Source organism: Onychostruthus taczanowskii, unplaced genomic scaffold (assembly GCF_017590055.1).
Source record: "Onychostruthus taczanowskii isolate IOZ18803 unplaced genomic scaffold, ASM1759005v1 scaffold4, whole genome shotgun sequence".
NCBI lineage: Eukaryota > Metazoa > Chordata > Aves > Passeriformes > Passeridae > Onychostruthus > Onychostruthus taczanowskii.
The window spans coordinates 6,800,744-6,815,497 of record NW_024501459.1 but is presented as its reverse complement, the minus strand read 5'-3'; the positions used below and the strand labels follow the sequence as shown (position 1 = coordinate 6,815,497).

Below are 14,754 nucleotides of genomic sequence, written 5' to 3'. Positions count from 1 at the left end.
GTCTGTCACGGGCTCGAGCGCGAAGAGAAGGAAGCGGCCGCGGGGGCTGCCGGCAGCGGGCCGGGACTGCATTTCCCAGCGAGCCGCGCTGCGGGCGGGCCGGCAGCTGCGTGCCGCAGGGCGGGCGCCCAGCCCAGCCCGGCCCGGCCGGCAGCCGTGCCCGGAGGCGAGGCGAGCCGAGCCGAGCCGAGCCGTGCCGGGAGCCGTGCCCGCAGCCGTTGGTCGTTCCCGGCGGTGCCATGGGGCGCCTGGCCGGGCTCGGTGGCGTGGCGGCCGCCGCGCTGCTCCTGGCGCTGCTGCGCGGCGGCTCCGCCGCCTCCCTGGCGCGGCGCGGCCGGCCGGCGGGCAGCAATGACAGACCCATCATCGGTAAGGGCCGAGGGGCCGTAAGGAAAGCGTCTCCCGGAGCCGGGGTTTGGCTAGAGCTGGTGTCTGCAGCGTAACGCTGTACGGGCTTTCTCTGCAAGTCGGGCTTGCTTGAGAGAAGTTACAGTGCTGGGCAGTCATGGCAGGGAAGCCGAGTCTTAGTCAGGTAATGTGTGTTTGTCTGGTACCTTGTGACCGGGCGCCGGAATTGATGCCCCGTTGGTTGTCTCGGTGCCTGCAGTTCCTGTGGGCAGTAAATGTATTTCTGCTAGCTGGCATATAGGAGATGGGAGCTTAATTAATAGGAGCAATTAATTATTAATTAATTAATAGGGTCTTGGGAGGAGCGGCTGAGGAACCTGGGGAGCTTTGAGCCGGAGAAGACCAGGCTCCGGTGTGACCTTATCGGTCTTTACCATTGCCTCGGAGGAGGCTGGAGCCAGGCGGGGGTCGGGCTCTTCTCGGTTACTAGCAATAGGACAAGAGGACAGTTCTGAGCTACCTAGGGGAGGCTTAGGTTAGACATTAGGAAGAATTTCCTCGCAGAAGGGTGAATAGATACTGTAATGGACTGTCCTGGGAGGTGGTGGAATCACTGTCCTTGGAGGCTTTTAAGGAAAAACTGGACATGGCACTTGTTTCATGGTCTGGTTGACATGGCGGTGTTTATTTGTAGGTTGGATTTGATGATCTCAGAGGTCTTTTCCAAGCGAATTGATTCAGTGATTTTGTGACTTTTCTTTCAGTGTGTAGCATTTGCCATTTGTGTGGTGCTAATTTTCTTCCTTGGGGCCTTCAGGGATATTGTCACAGGAATGTCACTTTGATGCGTACGAGCGATTTGGAAGATCTTATATTGCAGCTTCATATGTGAAATTTGTGGAATCTGCTGGTGCTCGAGCTGTGCCTATAAGGTACGTTTTTTTATCCTTAGGAGTGGATAATAATTGCATTATGTAAGCTATGTATGATACCTTTTTAGAGGCACAGAAAGTAGTTCTGCTGTTTTTCTGAGTGTTTATTGCTCCTCAAAGACGATTTGAAGATGCCACAATTCTCAGAGTTCCAGAAATCGGAATAAAAGCAGAGTGGAACATATACTTTTTAATACTTCTACTAATGTTGCTAGTCTCTCTTTGAAAAGTTCTAATTTTTTTTTCTTTTACCAGTAAAATTGCCTTCTGTAGTTTGCATGCATGGTTTTTGAAGTTAGCTATATTCAGTGTATAGTGTAGTGCCCCACAAACACATAAATACCTTGATACGTAGATATCTTTTTTTTTTTTTTCACGTTTTGTTGCCCTGGTATTCAGGGAATCAAGGAAGGCTATCAGTACTCCTTTCAGAAAACAAAGTCGAGTTCTCTTCAAACTATGGGTCACTATCTTCTTGTATTTTGGTTGTTTTGTGAAAAGTACCAGAGTAAGTAACAGCTGACAGTACTTCATACCAACCCTGAGCTATAAAATATTAAATACACTGAAACCAGATGGTGAAATTATAAATTTCTGTACTTAAAAGCAATACTAATACAGCTGCAGAAAAACAAAATCGCATGTATCTACACAGTCCAATGAGAGCACCACTTAAGTGCCTGAATTAGAAGCCAGCATTCCTCATGTAGCTGCTGGAGCTTTCAGAATCATTGCTGACCAGAAGCTTCACCAATGAATGGCTGCTTCTAATTCTGGCAATTAAGTTACTTGTATAAAAGCTGAACACTTTCACTTACACCCAGCTTATCGCACCTCTGCAGAAGTGTGGCCATCTGTGCTGGTTTTGGCTGGGGTAGAGTTAATTTTCTTCACAGTAGCTGGTGTGGGGGTGTGTTTTGGATTTGTGCTGAACACAGGGTTGATAATATAGAGGTGTTTCTGTTATTGCTGAGCAGGGCTTACAACAGAGCCAAGGCCTTTTGTGCTTTTCGTGCTGCCATGCTGGCAAGGAGGCTGGGGGTGCATGGGTGTGACCCACTGTTTGCAGCTCTGCCCTTCTTGGGAATCAGCTGGAAACCGGAGTGGCCGGTCTGCAGGAAATAATAACCATGCCATTCCTGTAAATAGTACATTTTTCAAGTGTCTTGCAAAAGGGTCTTAGAGTACCTCATCAGCAACTCTACTTGACAGGGCCCTGTTTTCAATCTTGTGGACTGAGCTATTTCAAGTGAAATGTTTCATTTTATTTGTGTCCATTTTACTCTGTTTAAAGCGTGCCTTCTGCATATTTTCTATGTCAGATATTTCTGTTCAAAAGAGATTATATTTTCATGGTCAAATATATGTACATCATATATATGATGTATTCTATAATTATTTTTTGGTGTTTCAGATTAAATCTTACAGATGAAGAATATGATAAAATCTTCCACTCTATTAATGGGTAAGTCTTGAGCACTGGTTTTCTGTTGAAAGGGATGATGGTTCTGTTTTTGAGCTCTTCTGTGTTCTCAAGAACAATGTCTTGCTCTCTTGAGAGGTTGTACTGGGCACTGCAGACATGAAAATATATTCTAAGACACTGAATGCATTCTTTCATCCAGTGTTGCTGTGCTGCCTTTCCTTCCTTGAGGAACACATCAGATAATCTGCAGTAGTGCCAAGGCTCATCTTGGCATTCCCTCGTGCTTGTCTGCAGACAGGGAGAAGTGGTGTTATAGTTACAAGGAATTTTGCAAGTGGGATACTCAGCTTCCTCTTTGTTAATTTTTCTGTCTTCCTCATTTGACCTGTCACCTTCATTTTGATGTTTAATAACACTTGTTTAGTATTTCACCCCTGTTCCTACCCTTTCTTCCCTCTTTCAGTCCTTTTCATGTCTTTTCTGTTATAAAAGTTTCTGATTTCCAGTCTCTTCTACTCTTTTCTCCATGTGTGCTCTCTCTCTTGCTACTTGAATGGTCTGTCTTGTCTGTTGTGATCCTGTGTCTTAGGTCTTTGTTAGAAAAACTTACTGGTTTTCAGGGGATCTGTGGAAACTGGCCACTCCTCTGTTCTTCCTTTTAAAATGTGGGATAATGTGATCTTGCCTAACAGATTTTATTGTGGACTAAACAGAGTCAAAACCTTTTATATTTTTTTAGCCTTGTGCTGAAAGTGCACTTCAGAAGAACGAAATCAGATGATGCTACACTTCACAGCCATGGCGGTGTGTGAGGCCAGAGCATGTGATTGGGCTACTTGTAGTCATGGGATGAGCATCTTAAACCATTAATACATTTGTTAAGCTTGTGCATTTAACTAGAATGTTAATCAGCATGCATGGACCTTGCAGATTTAGACCTTTGGCTGTCTGAGAAGTGCATTGTCCTCCTACATCAACATACCTTAGACACTAAGACTTGGGTCTTTGCAGTCTTGTGCTATAAGTGAGTCTAAGACAGTGATGCTTTTCTATGCTGTGTTCTGTTGGGAACAAAATGAATCATTTCCTCCCTGTCTCATGGCTACCAGCTTCGCTTTGGTTGCCAAAAGGGCTTTCCACCAATGGGGTCTCTCATTGTTTCTGCCTCACCACCTGTATCAATGCAGAAGAAAGTGTTTGGAAAGCAGATTCACTTTCTTTATCCTTCTGTCCTTGCAGTCAGAAGTCAATTGAGTTTGTGTTATGTAGGTGAGTGAGGATGGTCTATATGTCCTTCTGTGGCCTTCCACTGTTGGCTTCCATGTTGAAACTGCGTGTAAATAACAAAAAGGAGCTCTGGAGGGAATAACATATATTCTGTGGAAATTCAGAATAAGGAGGAGATACATTGATCTTTCACATTGTTCTTTGAAGTTGGAAATTACTTACTGTTAAACGCTACCTTCTTAAAATAATGAAATTTACTATATTAAAAACATAATTTATGAATGTACTCCTGAGGTAGGAATTGAAATGCCCAGTGGAAATCATCAGCTCTAACCAGGCAGTAATACTGGAATACACGTAGTTGCATTTCAATCTGCTTATGACAATGTCACGCCATTATCATTGCTAATTAATGGGTTATTTCCTTTTTGCATTAGCAAAAATGATGATCAGTTTTACTAATTGGTATAGTCCAGGTTTTGGTTTGAACAGGTGGAGTGAATTTCCTACCACTTCTAGGTAAAGATCACCTTATTTGTATAATTAGATCTCTGAAGAAATCTATAATCTGGCCTGTTTTGAAATTACCTTCAGTTGTATTAATTTTCAATTGACACTGGGAAGTAAAGTTTTTTTGTATTTTTGTGAATACTACTTTTCCACCAAATACTTGATGGCTTTTACATGAACTTGTGCATGAATCACTTGAAAAAAAAAACCGACGGTCACAAGGGTTTAAATGCATATTTGCTCTGCAAATGCTTGGGATCATTTCAGAGCAAGCACAGATATGTAGAGAAAATCCTACACCTGTTTCAGTAAAAAATCAACAATTCATGGATATGACTTGAGTAAATCCAGTTGAGGTTCTGCAGCAGTGGATTAAGAAATGCTCACACATCCAGTTTTGTTGGTTCTGCAGGCACTGTTCCAGTTACAGCCAGGAGAGGCTTCCTTTATTTCATGCTACTGTTTCTGATGGTACTTGATTATTTTCCATGTCATCATGTATCCATGTGAATTCTCTGCTAGACTGTGCTGAAAGCTTTTCTTCTGTGATGTTTTTTTGGGTTTTGGGGAGCCACACAGGGAATTGCCATTCCTGATTATATTTTGTGGTGGAAAAAGCTTGTGCATTTTTTTTTATGAAATTGTCCCTGAAATTGTCTTCCTTAGCTCTGTGTGACCAAAGATTATGGTCAAATATACTTTTCTTCCTTTTTGATAGGAACTTTTTGCTCTTTGTTGTCGCCAATAAAAAGGTCACTATGCCAGGGCCACGATTCTATTTTTCTGAAACTGGACAGAATGAATTGAGATTTGGGCTGGAATTTTAAAGTGGTAGTGAGAGCCAGCTGAGAGTCAGGATAGGAAATAACAATCATGGCTTGCAACCCTTTTGTATACCAGCTGAAATCTGTGTGTTTTATGTATTTTCTGTTTACTTTCTTCTTCAATATGTTGCATTAGGCTTGATTTATACTTTGTGATAGAGTAACCATTCTTTGGTGGGAGGACACTAAGAAAACTGTGATTAAGTTAAAGACTGAAATGCCTAAATTTAGCTGTCTGCCTGTGCTCTTGCTGTCCAAACTCATGTAATTAATGGAATGCTAGCCAGTGCAGCCAGTGGAGCTGACAGGGCTGTTCAACCTACCCACCACTCAGGGGTCTGCTCTGGAAAACCTATTTGAATCTCTACTGACTCTCCTGACTAGATCCCTGCTGTCCATAATGGGAGCATAGATGCCGGTCTCTAGATTTCTGACTAGAACCCTTAAAACTGCTATCAGACATTTCTGTGTACATTGTCCAAGTTTTAGGTTGATCACTGTTGCTAATGTTATTCTTGGATGTTGCCTTTTAGGGTACTTCTTCCAGGAGGTGGTGTGGATCTTAGGACTTCAGAGTATTCAAGGGTTGCTAAGATATTTTACCACAAGGCCTTGGAGGTAATTACTAAGGAACAGTTGGTTCTTGTTATTATCACTGTTCAGAGAGCAAAATTAGGTTCATATTTTCATAGTTTTGCACTGTCATTCAGTGGTTTAACTGTAGGCCTGACAATAGGTACGTAGCTTATTTCTTGCTTCTGCATAAAACTTCTGCATTAATAGCTTAAGAGTCAGACTTGTGACACCCACTCCTGTTTCGTGTTCTTTTATGGTCTTAAACTCCTAAGTTCTTCAGGTGAGAACAGTATTGTTTGTTCATTGTACCTGAGGCTTTACGGCTCTGTGTGAACTTGGCAATGAGGAATTGCTCTTCCACCTTTGCTGCTGACTTTCCAACAGCAGGCAAGGAAAGTGCAGGCAGTGGCATTCAGAGGACCAGTCAGCTGCTGCAATTCTGTAATTGAGCTCCCTTTGCTCTTCAGTCCCTGTGGCGCTAATGTTTTTATTCTTTTGTCTGTCTTTATTTGTGGTGAGTCTTGCAAAGACTGTCTCACTTTTATGTGAGACAATTTCATTTGTCTTTCTGGAACTGCTCACTGTGTGAACTGCAGCCTGTGCCTTGGTATGCAGCAGTGGGGCAAGGGTTTCTTGTGGTTTGTTGTACAATTATGAGATTATGTTGGCATTTCACAATGATGAACTGGATTCACTTTATGATCAGAGGTTGATCAGAGAGACAGGTTTATTAACTGGTTATGTGTACTACTAGTGACTGAAAGGCAGAAAATACTCAGTTCATCCTAGGTAACCCTTTATAACAAAGGATAGTTTTTCCTTGCTGTTTGTGATAATTTTTTGTTTTGGTATTCATCTTTCAAATCTCAATTACTATAAAATATTTCTAGTTTTAGTTATGTAAGGAAAGCTACAATAGTCAGGAGTATCTTTGCCAGTACAGAATGACTGAATTTTATCTTTTTCTAAAACATGAGGGGTCCTTTTCATTTGCAAATGTTCACATTGAGAAATTACTTTGATCTGGCTCTGCTTTAGTATGGATAGAGGATGTGAAATGCTAATCCCCATTCAAGTCCGTAAAATTTTTCTATTTAGACAAAAATCTAAATGAAATACTGTTTTTCAGCTCTTAAATTAGTTTTTAAAATGTGATGTCTTGAGTGTTGTTTAATACATACTTAGCCTCCAGGCCCTAGTTTATTTTAAAAAATAAAGGTGTAGGAGAGGTACAAAATCTTTGTTTCAGTTGTAATTGGTTTTAAACTGTAGTTTATTTTTTGCCTTCAGTAGTTTTAGTCCTCACTTGTGACTCCACTGTCTGTCTTTCATGTAAGTTCTGTGTCTCATTATACATTAAGGGTGGTTGTGAAGACTACAGCCCTATCATCCTTCTTTCTGTACATCTTCCTTGTTTTGCTGTGAGAAGAAGTAGCTCTGTGAGCTTTTATTACCATACTGTCAGTAATACAGTAGGGGAGCATTATGATTCTGAGCCTGTCATTTTAGCCTTCTCAAAAATGGCTTTGAGCAGCAGCTCTTCGGGGGTGGTGTGTGCGCTGTGGTATGCATAACTTAAAAATGTTTAGAAACAAGTTAAGAAGAACTAGTCAGATTTCACAAAAACAGGAGTTCTGAAACATCCCAGTCTCCAACATATGCTTACTATCAGGTGTAAACCATGTAAAAATGCAGATTTTCACTGCATGTATGCACCATGCTTAATTAGATCACAAGAAAGTAATTCTGGTTTTTTTTTTGCTTTCTTTTTCTTCTTTTTGCTTTTTTTTTCCATATTGTTTTCACGCTGACCTGCCAATTTTTACTCTTATTAAAATTATTGCCACTTTTTAATATTGCTTAAATGTACATTTTGTCTTTTTGGAACACAGGTCTAAACCTGCTAGCTAAATAATCCTGTAGGTATGTCATGTAAGACCACAACCATGTTAGTAGTAGAATTCATGTTTTTTAATACAGTTGGGTGGGCACAGACGTTGAAAAGGTCCCTTACTATGTGATCATAGCGTGCTTTATAGAAGAGTTTGAATTGTAATGTGCACTCTTTCCCTCAAAATGGTGACAGACTCTTCTGTGTCCCTCCTAATGATAGCTTTTTTTTAGAGAAATGTTGCCATTTTGTGGTTTCTGTTTAGGCTGCTCTCAAAATGACTTGTAGAACAAAACAGTCAAATCAGTATCCACATTAGGCTCAGTTTGCTGCTGCAAAATTCATATATATCCTTTAGCCTTCATATATTCTCACCTACACAGAAGCAAATAAAAAGAGTAGGAAGTTCTTGTCGGTCTCTTTTCTGTAGATTTTCCTTACTGTTTCCTTATGTCGTTGCTTTTATTTTGTAGGCTAATGATAAAGGAGATTATTTCCCAATATGGGGAACATGTCTTGGACACGAAGAGCTTACATATCTCACCAGTGGTGAAATTTTACTTGTTCATACCAAGACAAATGGTTTTTCACTCCCTCTGAACTTCACCTCAGGTGAAAAATTCATTACTTCTCATGTGTGAGCTTTGGTAAGAGGTGTTGTGTTTTGTTCATGATAAATATTATGGGTGAATGTTTGTAAGGTTCCTGCTGATTACCTTCTGTTAAGTTCTCTGATATTAAGTTGCATTGACTGTTTGTGTAAAGTCAGTGCAGCTGTCACTTTTTAAACAGAGGAGTGAGCACAAGCCATTTGAAACCAACAGTAGTCAGCAAAAACCAAAGTTGTGGCTCTTTGAGTCATTTGAAACTTCAGACCTACAAAATAGTGTCTGCTTTTTGTTACCAAGTTCACAAAATTTACAGGTTCAAAACCTATTAAGCTTGGAGAGCAGGTGATTTTAAATTTTTGAAAGCACATCTTTCCTCATGATGAATAGAAGCATTACTGTCCCATTTGAACAGTATTGAAATCACAGAGATCTCTTGAGATAGAACTGTGGCACTTGACAGCACTGGTAAAGTGTGGCCTCTGTTGATACTTTACCCTTTGTGAGTAATCAAAAAAAAAGTAGCATTCAAAAATTCTGTTACTTGTGCTCATTGTGAGTGGAAAGGCCGCTGAAATGAGTGTCAAAGAATGATGCTTATTTTTTTCTCTCTCTTGGTGAGAACCTTGGATCCTCTCTGGGTCAAGACTGGTAGACAGTGGTAACAGTGTATTGGAAATCTGTTGTATTTATTTCACTGATATTTCTTGCAGAATATTCTAAAATAATAAAGATTTGCTGCTGAAAAAGTTTAATACAGCATTTTATTTATTGTCTTCTGTCAATATAAGTCCATCTGAGACCAGTTTCAGTAACGGAAAATACGTTTTTTTTCTTTAATAGCTGCAAAAGACAGTAAAATGTTCAGGAATTTCCCTGATGATGTATTATATGCGCTTGCTACTGAGCCATTGACATCAAACTTTCATGTATGGAGCCTCTCCATGGAGGTATTTGATATTTTTATTTCCTGCATACGAACACTTTTTTTGTTGTTGTTGTTAAAACTAGAAATAAATAAGTAAATAACACCTTCTCCCCTTTTCCCTCTTCCCCCTCTCCCTATCACAGAATTTCACCAATAATGAAAAGCTTCGTAATTTCTATAAAGTTCTGACCACTAACGCTGATGATGAAGTGGAGTTTATATCTACCATGGAAGGTAAGGAAATTAATTTCCTTTGGAAACTGTGACTGTAACAACCTAGTTCTTTAGGGCTGTTGTGGCATGGATGTGAATTCGTACAGCAAGTTGTTCAAATAGCAGGGTGAGCATCAGCCCTGTCAGCACTCTGCCCGTGAGGAGCATTTCTGTTTGCAGGGATATTTTATCTTTTGAGTACTGTGAGCCTTATTACTCCTCCCACCCGTTGTTCCCCTTGCAGATATTCTGTTACAGGTTAGCACTGGCATATTTGAGCGCTGTGGTGTGAACTGCACAGCTCTTGTGCTGCAGTAGTGAATCCCTGCACAGTGCCTCTGTCAAGCTGTGCTTGCCAGCTGCCTGCTTAGGCTGGCGTTTCCCTGGTGCTCTCTGTTTGCTGTATAGGAAAAGCACTCCAGGCTGCTGAGGGAGCAGCAATATCCCTCATTAACTTAGCAGCAAGGCTGGTAATTGTCGTCCTCCAAAAGCCTTTTGCATGACTTGTTTTGTCTGTTTTGCACTGGGCTTGCTCAGCTCAGGAAACAAGTTAGCTCTTCAGGGAGTGTTTTATCTTCATGAGTGCACCACTAGCAGCCCTGCCTAGGACCCAGCTGTCACCAATGGGATTCTTCTGTGTGGCATCCTGGCTGGCCTCCAAAAGAGAGGAATAGCTCTTTCATCAGCAAACCTGATTAGGCTAATGACAGGCATCAGCCTGTGAGGGGTTTATCACAGAGCAGTCAGCAGCTGCTGTGCCGCTATTCCCTGGAAGAGAGCTGAGGACTGAGTAGCCCAAAATGTATCAGGCCTGGCCACAGCAGATGGGAGCTGCCCTGGATTGATGGGGCCTTCAAGGACATACTAGGACTTGGATCTTTCCCATGGAACTGGAATCCATGGCTATGAATGTTGTGTGATGCTGGCAAGAAGATGGGAAGCTTTGAGACTGATATACTTCAAACATTATTTTTTAGTTGTATATACATTATTTCTGAAATGAATAATCAAAAAAATTATGTGCAAATATTTTCTTGTGTGGAATGAGACCCTTCTTTTACAGTATATTTCTTTTCCTTCATAGTTCTACTATGACTTTAACAGTGTTTCAACTTGCTTTTTAAGCTTTTGTGAAGTTGTTAATAAGTGAGGTATATTTGTAGCTTATCCTCTAAGTTTGCTTTGCAGTAAGATGAATTACATGCTTCTTAAGGCACACACCTTTACACACTCTGTGTTTTGTTGTAGCATACAAATATCCAATTTATGGCATGCAGTGGCATCCAGAGAAAAACCCTTTTGAGTGGAAGGATTCTCCAGGCATTCCACATTCACCATCTGCTGTACGAGCAGCATATTACATGGCTGATTTCTTCGTTAATGAAGGTAAAAAGTTTATTATCTATAAACTTTGGGGGTTAGACTGAAGAATTACTGAAAAACTTTGAGGACGACGGACTTCTTTTTCAGCTGTCAAAGTTCAGTTCCTCGTACCAAAACACCAAAGGATACTAGAAATAGAATGGCTTAGTGAAAGTAACATCCAAAGGCCAAGCATTCCACAAACTCTTTTCACTAGGCTGGCTCTAAAACATTGTTCTATGACTTTCTGCCATTTCAAAATATCCCTGTAACATTTTGGCCTCTCTTGCACAAAGACAATAAAACAAAAAAAGTACTCCATTCATAATTCCAGGGACTTCTTCAGTTCCAAAGTGGCTTGCAGTCATTCAGTATGTTCTCAGTTTTGCTTGCAAAATGCATACACCAGGACTATAAATAGGGCTTGGGCAGTATGGATGTGTCAGAGGGGTGCAATATGTGCCCTATGGTTGTATACTATAGACAGCACAAGGAGTTTCTGAATTTTACAGAGCTGATTTTTTTTTTTGTTTATACTCTTAAGAATCTGGAATTAACTAATGCATAACATTTTGATAGTTTATGACACTTCCCATCTGTTTGTTATAAATAAGCAGGATATAAATAGAGGTGTATTTGAAGGAATCAAACTTTATTCCTTAATTTATCCCTACTAAATAATTCTACTGGACTATTTTATGAAATTGTCTTACCTCCTTGATGGGGACTGTGAAGAACATAATAATTAAGCTGGTTGGGTTTGGTCTCTAGACTTAGTCTCAAATCAAAAGAGTCAGCTTAATGAAGAAACTAGACAGTGATGTAAAAAAATGCAATTTGTGGTGATCTGGTCAGTGAGAGTATAGAAATAAAATTTGCATTTCTTACAAATTCAAGGTGCTTTTTTACATAAAGTAGTCCTATTCCTCTTTGAGAAAATGTACAAAACCATTTTCATAGGGAACTTAGGGCCAGGCAGAACTGGGCGTCTGAGCAGCCTGGTCTAGTGGAATGTGTCACTGCCCATGGCAGGGGGATTGGAACAAGGAGATCTTTAAGGTCCCTTCCAACCCAGGCCATTTTATGAGATGGCAGACTGTGATAAAAACAAGGGGGGGAACAGGAGAAAATACAGTATAAGTCTGGTTTAACTTTGTAGTCTAATACTAGAATGCGGTGTGTTCTCTGGCTTTGTTTGCTACTTTCTCAAGTGTCTGTCTGCAGACTGTACTCCCAACAGAAGTAAGCTTGCTCAGGCCATTATCCAGGTTAAGTGGGGCAAAACTCTGCTTGTAAATGCAGTTGAGGCACACTGCATGTGAGTTCTGTTACACGTGTGTGCACATCCAAGGAGCTTGTGCAGAGTGCCACACTGATGTGACACTAGCTTTTGGATCCTAAGATTCCAGTAAAGCAAATTTTCTTCAGCCAGATTTGTCCACCCCCATCTCTTCTACCAAATCCTAAATTACTCTTCATGGCCTCCCCAGTCTTTTGGGAGGTACTGAATCATTAGCTGCTCCTGCTGAGTACTTCATATCGTAACTTTGCAATGAGTAATTGACATTTTTAGCTAATATAAGGCAGAATATCTTCCCTAACTTTGAAAATAAACCACAAGATGAAAAATGTAAATTGTTTTCAGCTGGTAAAAATATATTCATGTGTGATCACTTAGTAACTAAACCATTCTACTGAAATACCATTTTTGTATCCATCCATCATTAATTTTAACTTCTGTAGAGTTGCCAACTTGATAAACCAGGTGAGAATTCAATTTTATTGTCCTCATCAGCACAGTCCATGCAGCTTTCAGTAGGCTGAGACTCTGATGCATTTCTTTCAGAGTTAAAGGTTTTTCTGGTAGATACTGCCGGTGTCTCATGGATAACTATCTTTTACATCTTGGCTTTAAATTCTCCCTCTCCAGTTATAAAATATGCTGTAACCAGCTTTCTGAAGATGCATCTTCACAGTTCTTCATGTACAAGCTGCTGTAATTCCATTTGTTGTTGTGCTACACAAAATAACTTTACCAAGATAAATATTGTTGAGGAGGATAACATTAAAATGATCTGTACTTTTACAATGTTTTACAGCCAGGAAGAGCATGCACCATTTCTCCAGTGAAGAAGAGGAAACAAAAGAATTGATCTATAATTATAATCCAGTTTATACAGGAACATTTTCTGCATTTCAGCAAACCTATTTTTTTGATTGAGTATCTTGTCAAAGGTGCAGTGTTGTTATTTATAAATGGAATTATTTGCCAGCATTGTGTAATTAAGCTGGTACAGTGACAGAAAGCTAGAACAGTTTTCCTTTAAAGTGATTTATTCTGTGTATCTTCTGCACTATTGAAACATTAATATATAAATTTACATTCAATAACATAATAATCATCGTGGATCATACTTTAAGGCAAACTACAGAAAAATGTATTTTTCTTCCAGGAAAGAGGACTTGACTGTGCTTATAAACTTCAAAGTAATCACCTTTAGTACAAGGAAAAGCTTTCATATATTTTAAAATATGAGACCTTTGTAAAATGTTGTGGACTATGATAGCCCTAGAGTCTTAGATACATTGTGTAGTAAAATCCTGTCCTTTTCAAATGATTTAGCGAAAGAGACTCTTGGATTTGTCATAGATATGTGTATGCAGCCAAGTTCTTGACAGGGACTCCTTTGTCATTTCAAAAACTGACCAAAATAGTAAGGCATGATAGCAAACAGATTTTTTTTTTGCCTAAGAAGTGTATTATGTCCCATTTGTGAAACTGTTTCTCTTGTACATTGAGCATTATTTAGAGTCTTTATACTTTGTGTGCCTTTCGTATCACAAATTGCACATAAAATAAGTAAGTTTGGAGGGCATAGTTCAGTGCTGATTCCACTTTCAGTTCTTTTCAATTCAGTTTTATTCATCCTCCAAGAATTTGTCTTGGAGTAACTGGAGTCAGCAGCCAGATATGAGATGCAGAGAGTCATTCCTTTGTATTTAAATGAATGTAAGCTTAATTTTTTCTCTAAAGTGTCTGACTTTTCCCATAGCTGGGCAGAATTTTCACTTGAAGTCAAGAGGTAGTTTGCCACTATATTAATAAACAAGGTAGTTTCTTTCTGTCTTGTTTAATAGTTCTGTGCAGCTAGAATTTAAACAGCAGATGAATGTATATGAGAAACCTGTTAAAGGTGACACAATGTGATAATAGCAGTTGCATGCAATACACTGACACTGTTTTCTCTCTGCTTTGCTCCAGACCTGGTGAAAGTTTTGTACAGTGGTTTTGTGTGTTGTCCAAAAAGGAACTAAGATTAGACAATCAAATGTAATTCTCCTCTCCAGCACAGCTTCCAAACTCTTGTTAGCGTTAACAAGGATTTGGAGTTTATGAAGAATTCAGGTTTATAAACTTCAGCTCTGTTTTGTAGAACTTCATACTCTCAGGTACCATATCTGAATAAGTCTGGTAAGTTTCTCAGGTTTTTCAAATAAAACACTCTCTAACTTGTTCTTTATCATGAAACAACTGCATAACAGAATGTGAAGTGCATCAGTTAAAAAAACCCTAAAACTATGAAGATACATTAACTGTGACTAGCAGAAAAACACTTCTAGGTAATTACAAGCTTAAATATGAGATATTTTTACATCTGTCATATCAGCCAACTTAGTAAATGGTTATCTTTTCTTACAAGGGAAATGTCTGCAGTGATAGTAATTAGTTCCTAAATGTGTAACTATAAAGAGTATTATGTGTAATATGATGAGAGAAGTTTATATATTATGAATTTGTATGTGTCTTTGCTTTATACCCTTTCTCTTGTAAAGCCTTATTTGATGATATGCATGATTTTTCCATGATACATGGAATAAACTTCCTTTCAAGCAGACTTGTATTGTTGT

The 14,754-nt window shown here is 39.6% G+C and overlaps 1 protein-coding gene across 2 annotated transcripts; it reads left to right on the top strand.

Moving 5' to 3' along the window:
- The first annotated feature begins 92 nt into the window (after positions 1-92).
- On the top strand, positions 93-14,741 carry GGH (gamma-glutamyl hydrolase). Of its 2 annotated transcripts, none has more exons than XM_041413068.1 (9): positions 93-369; positions 1,166-1,280; positions 2,695-2,745; positions 5,801-5,885; positions 8,208-8,346; positions 9,186-9,292; positions 9,414-9,504; positions 10,732-10,869; positions 12,945-14,741. In XM_041413068.1, the coding sequence occupies exons 1-9, from the start codon at positions 240-242 to the stop codon at positions 13,064-13,066; spliced, it is 978 nt and encodes a 325-aa protein (XP_041269002.1). In that variant the 5' UTR covers positions 93-239; the 3' UTR covers positions 13,067-14,741. The 2 variants fall into 2 exon arrangements, with proteins under 2 accessions (XP_041269002.1, XP_041269003.1); XM_041413069.1 differs by lacking the exon at positions 93-369 and adding an exon at positions 589-1,038.
- Positions 14,742-14,754: the final 13 nt, after the last annotated feature.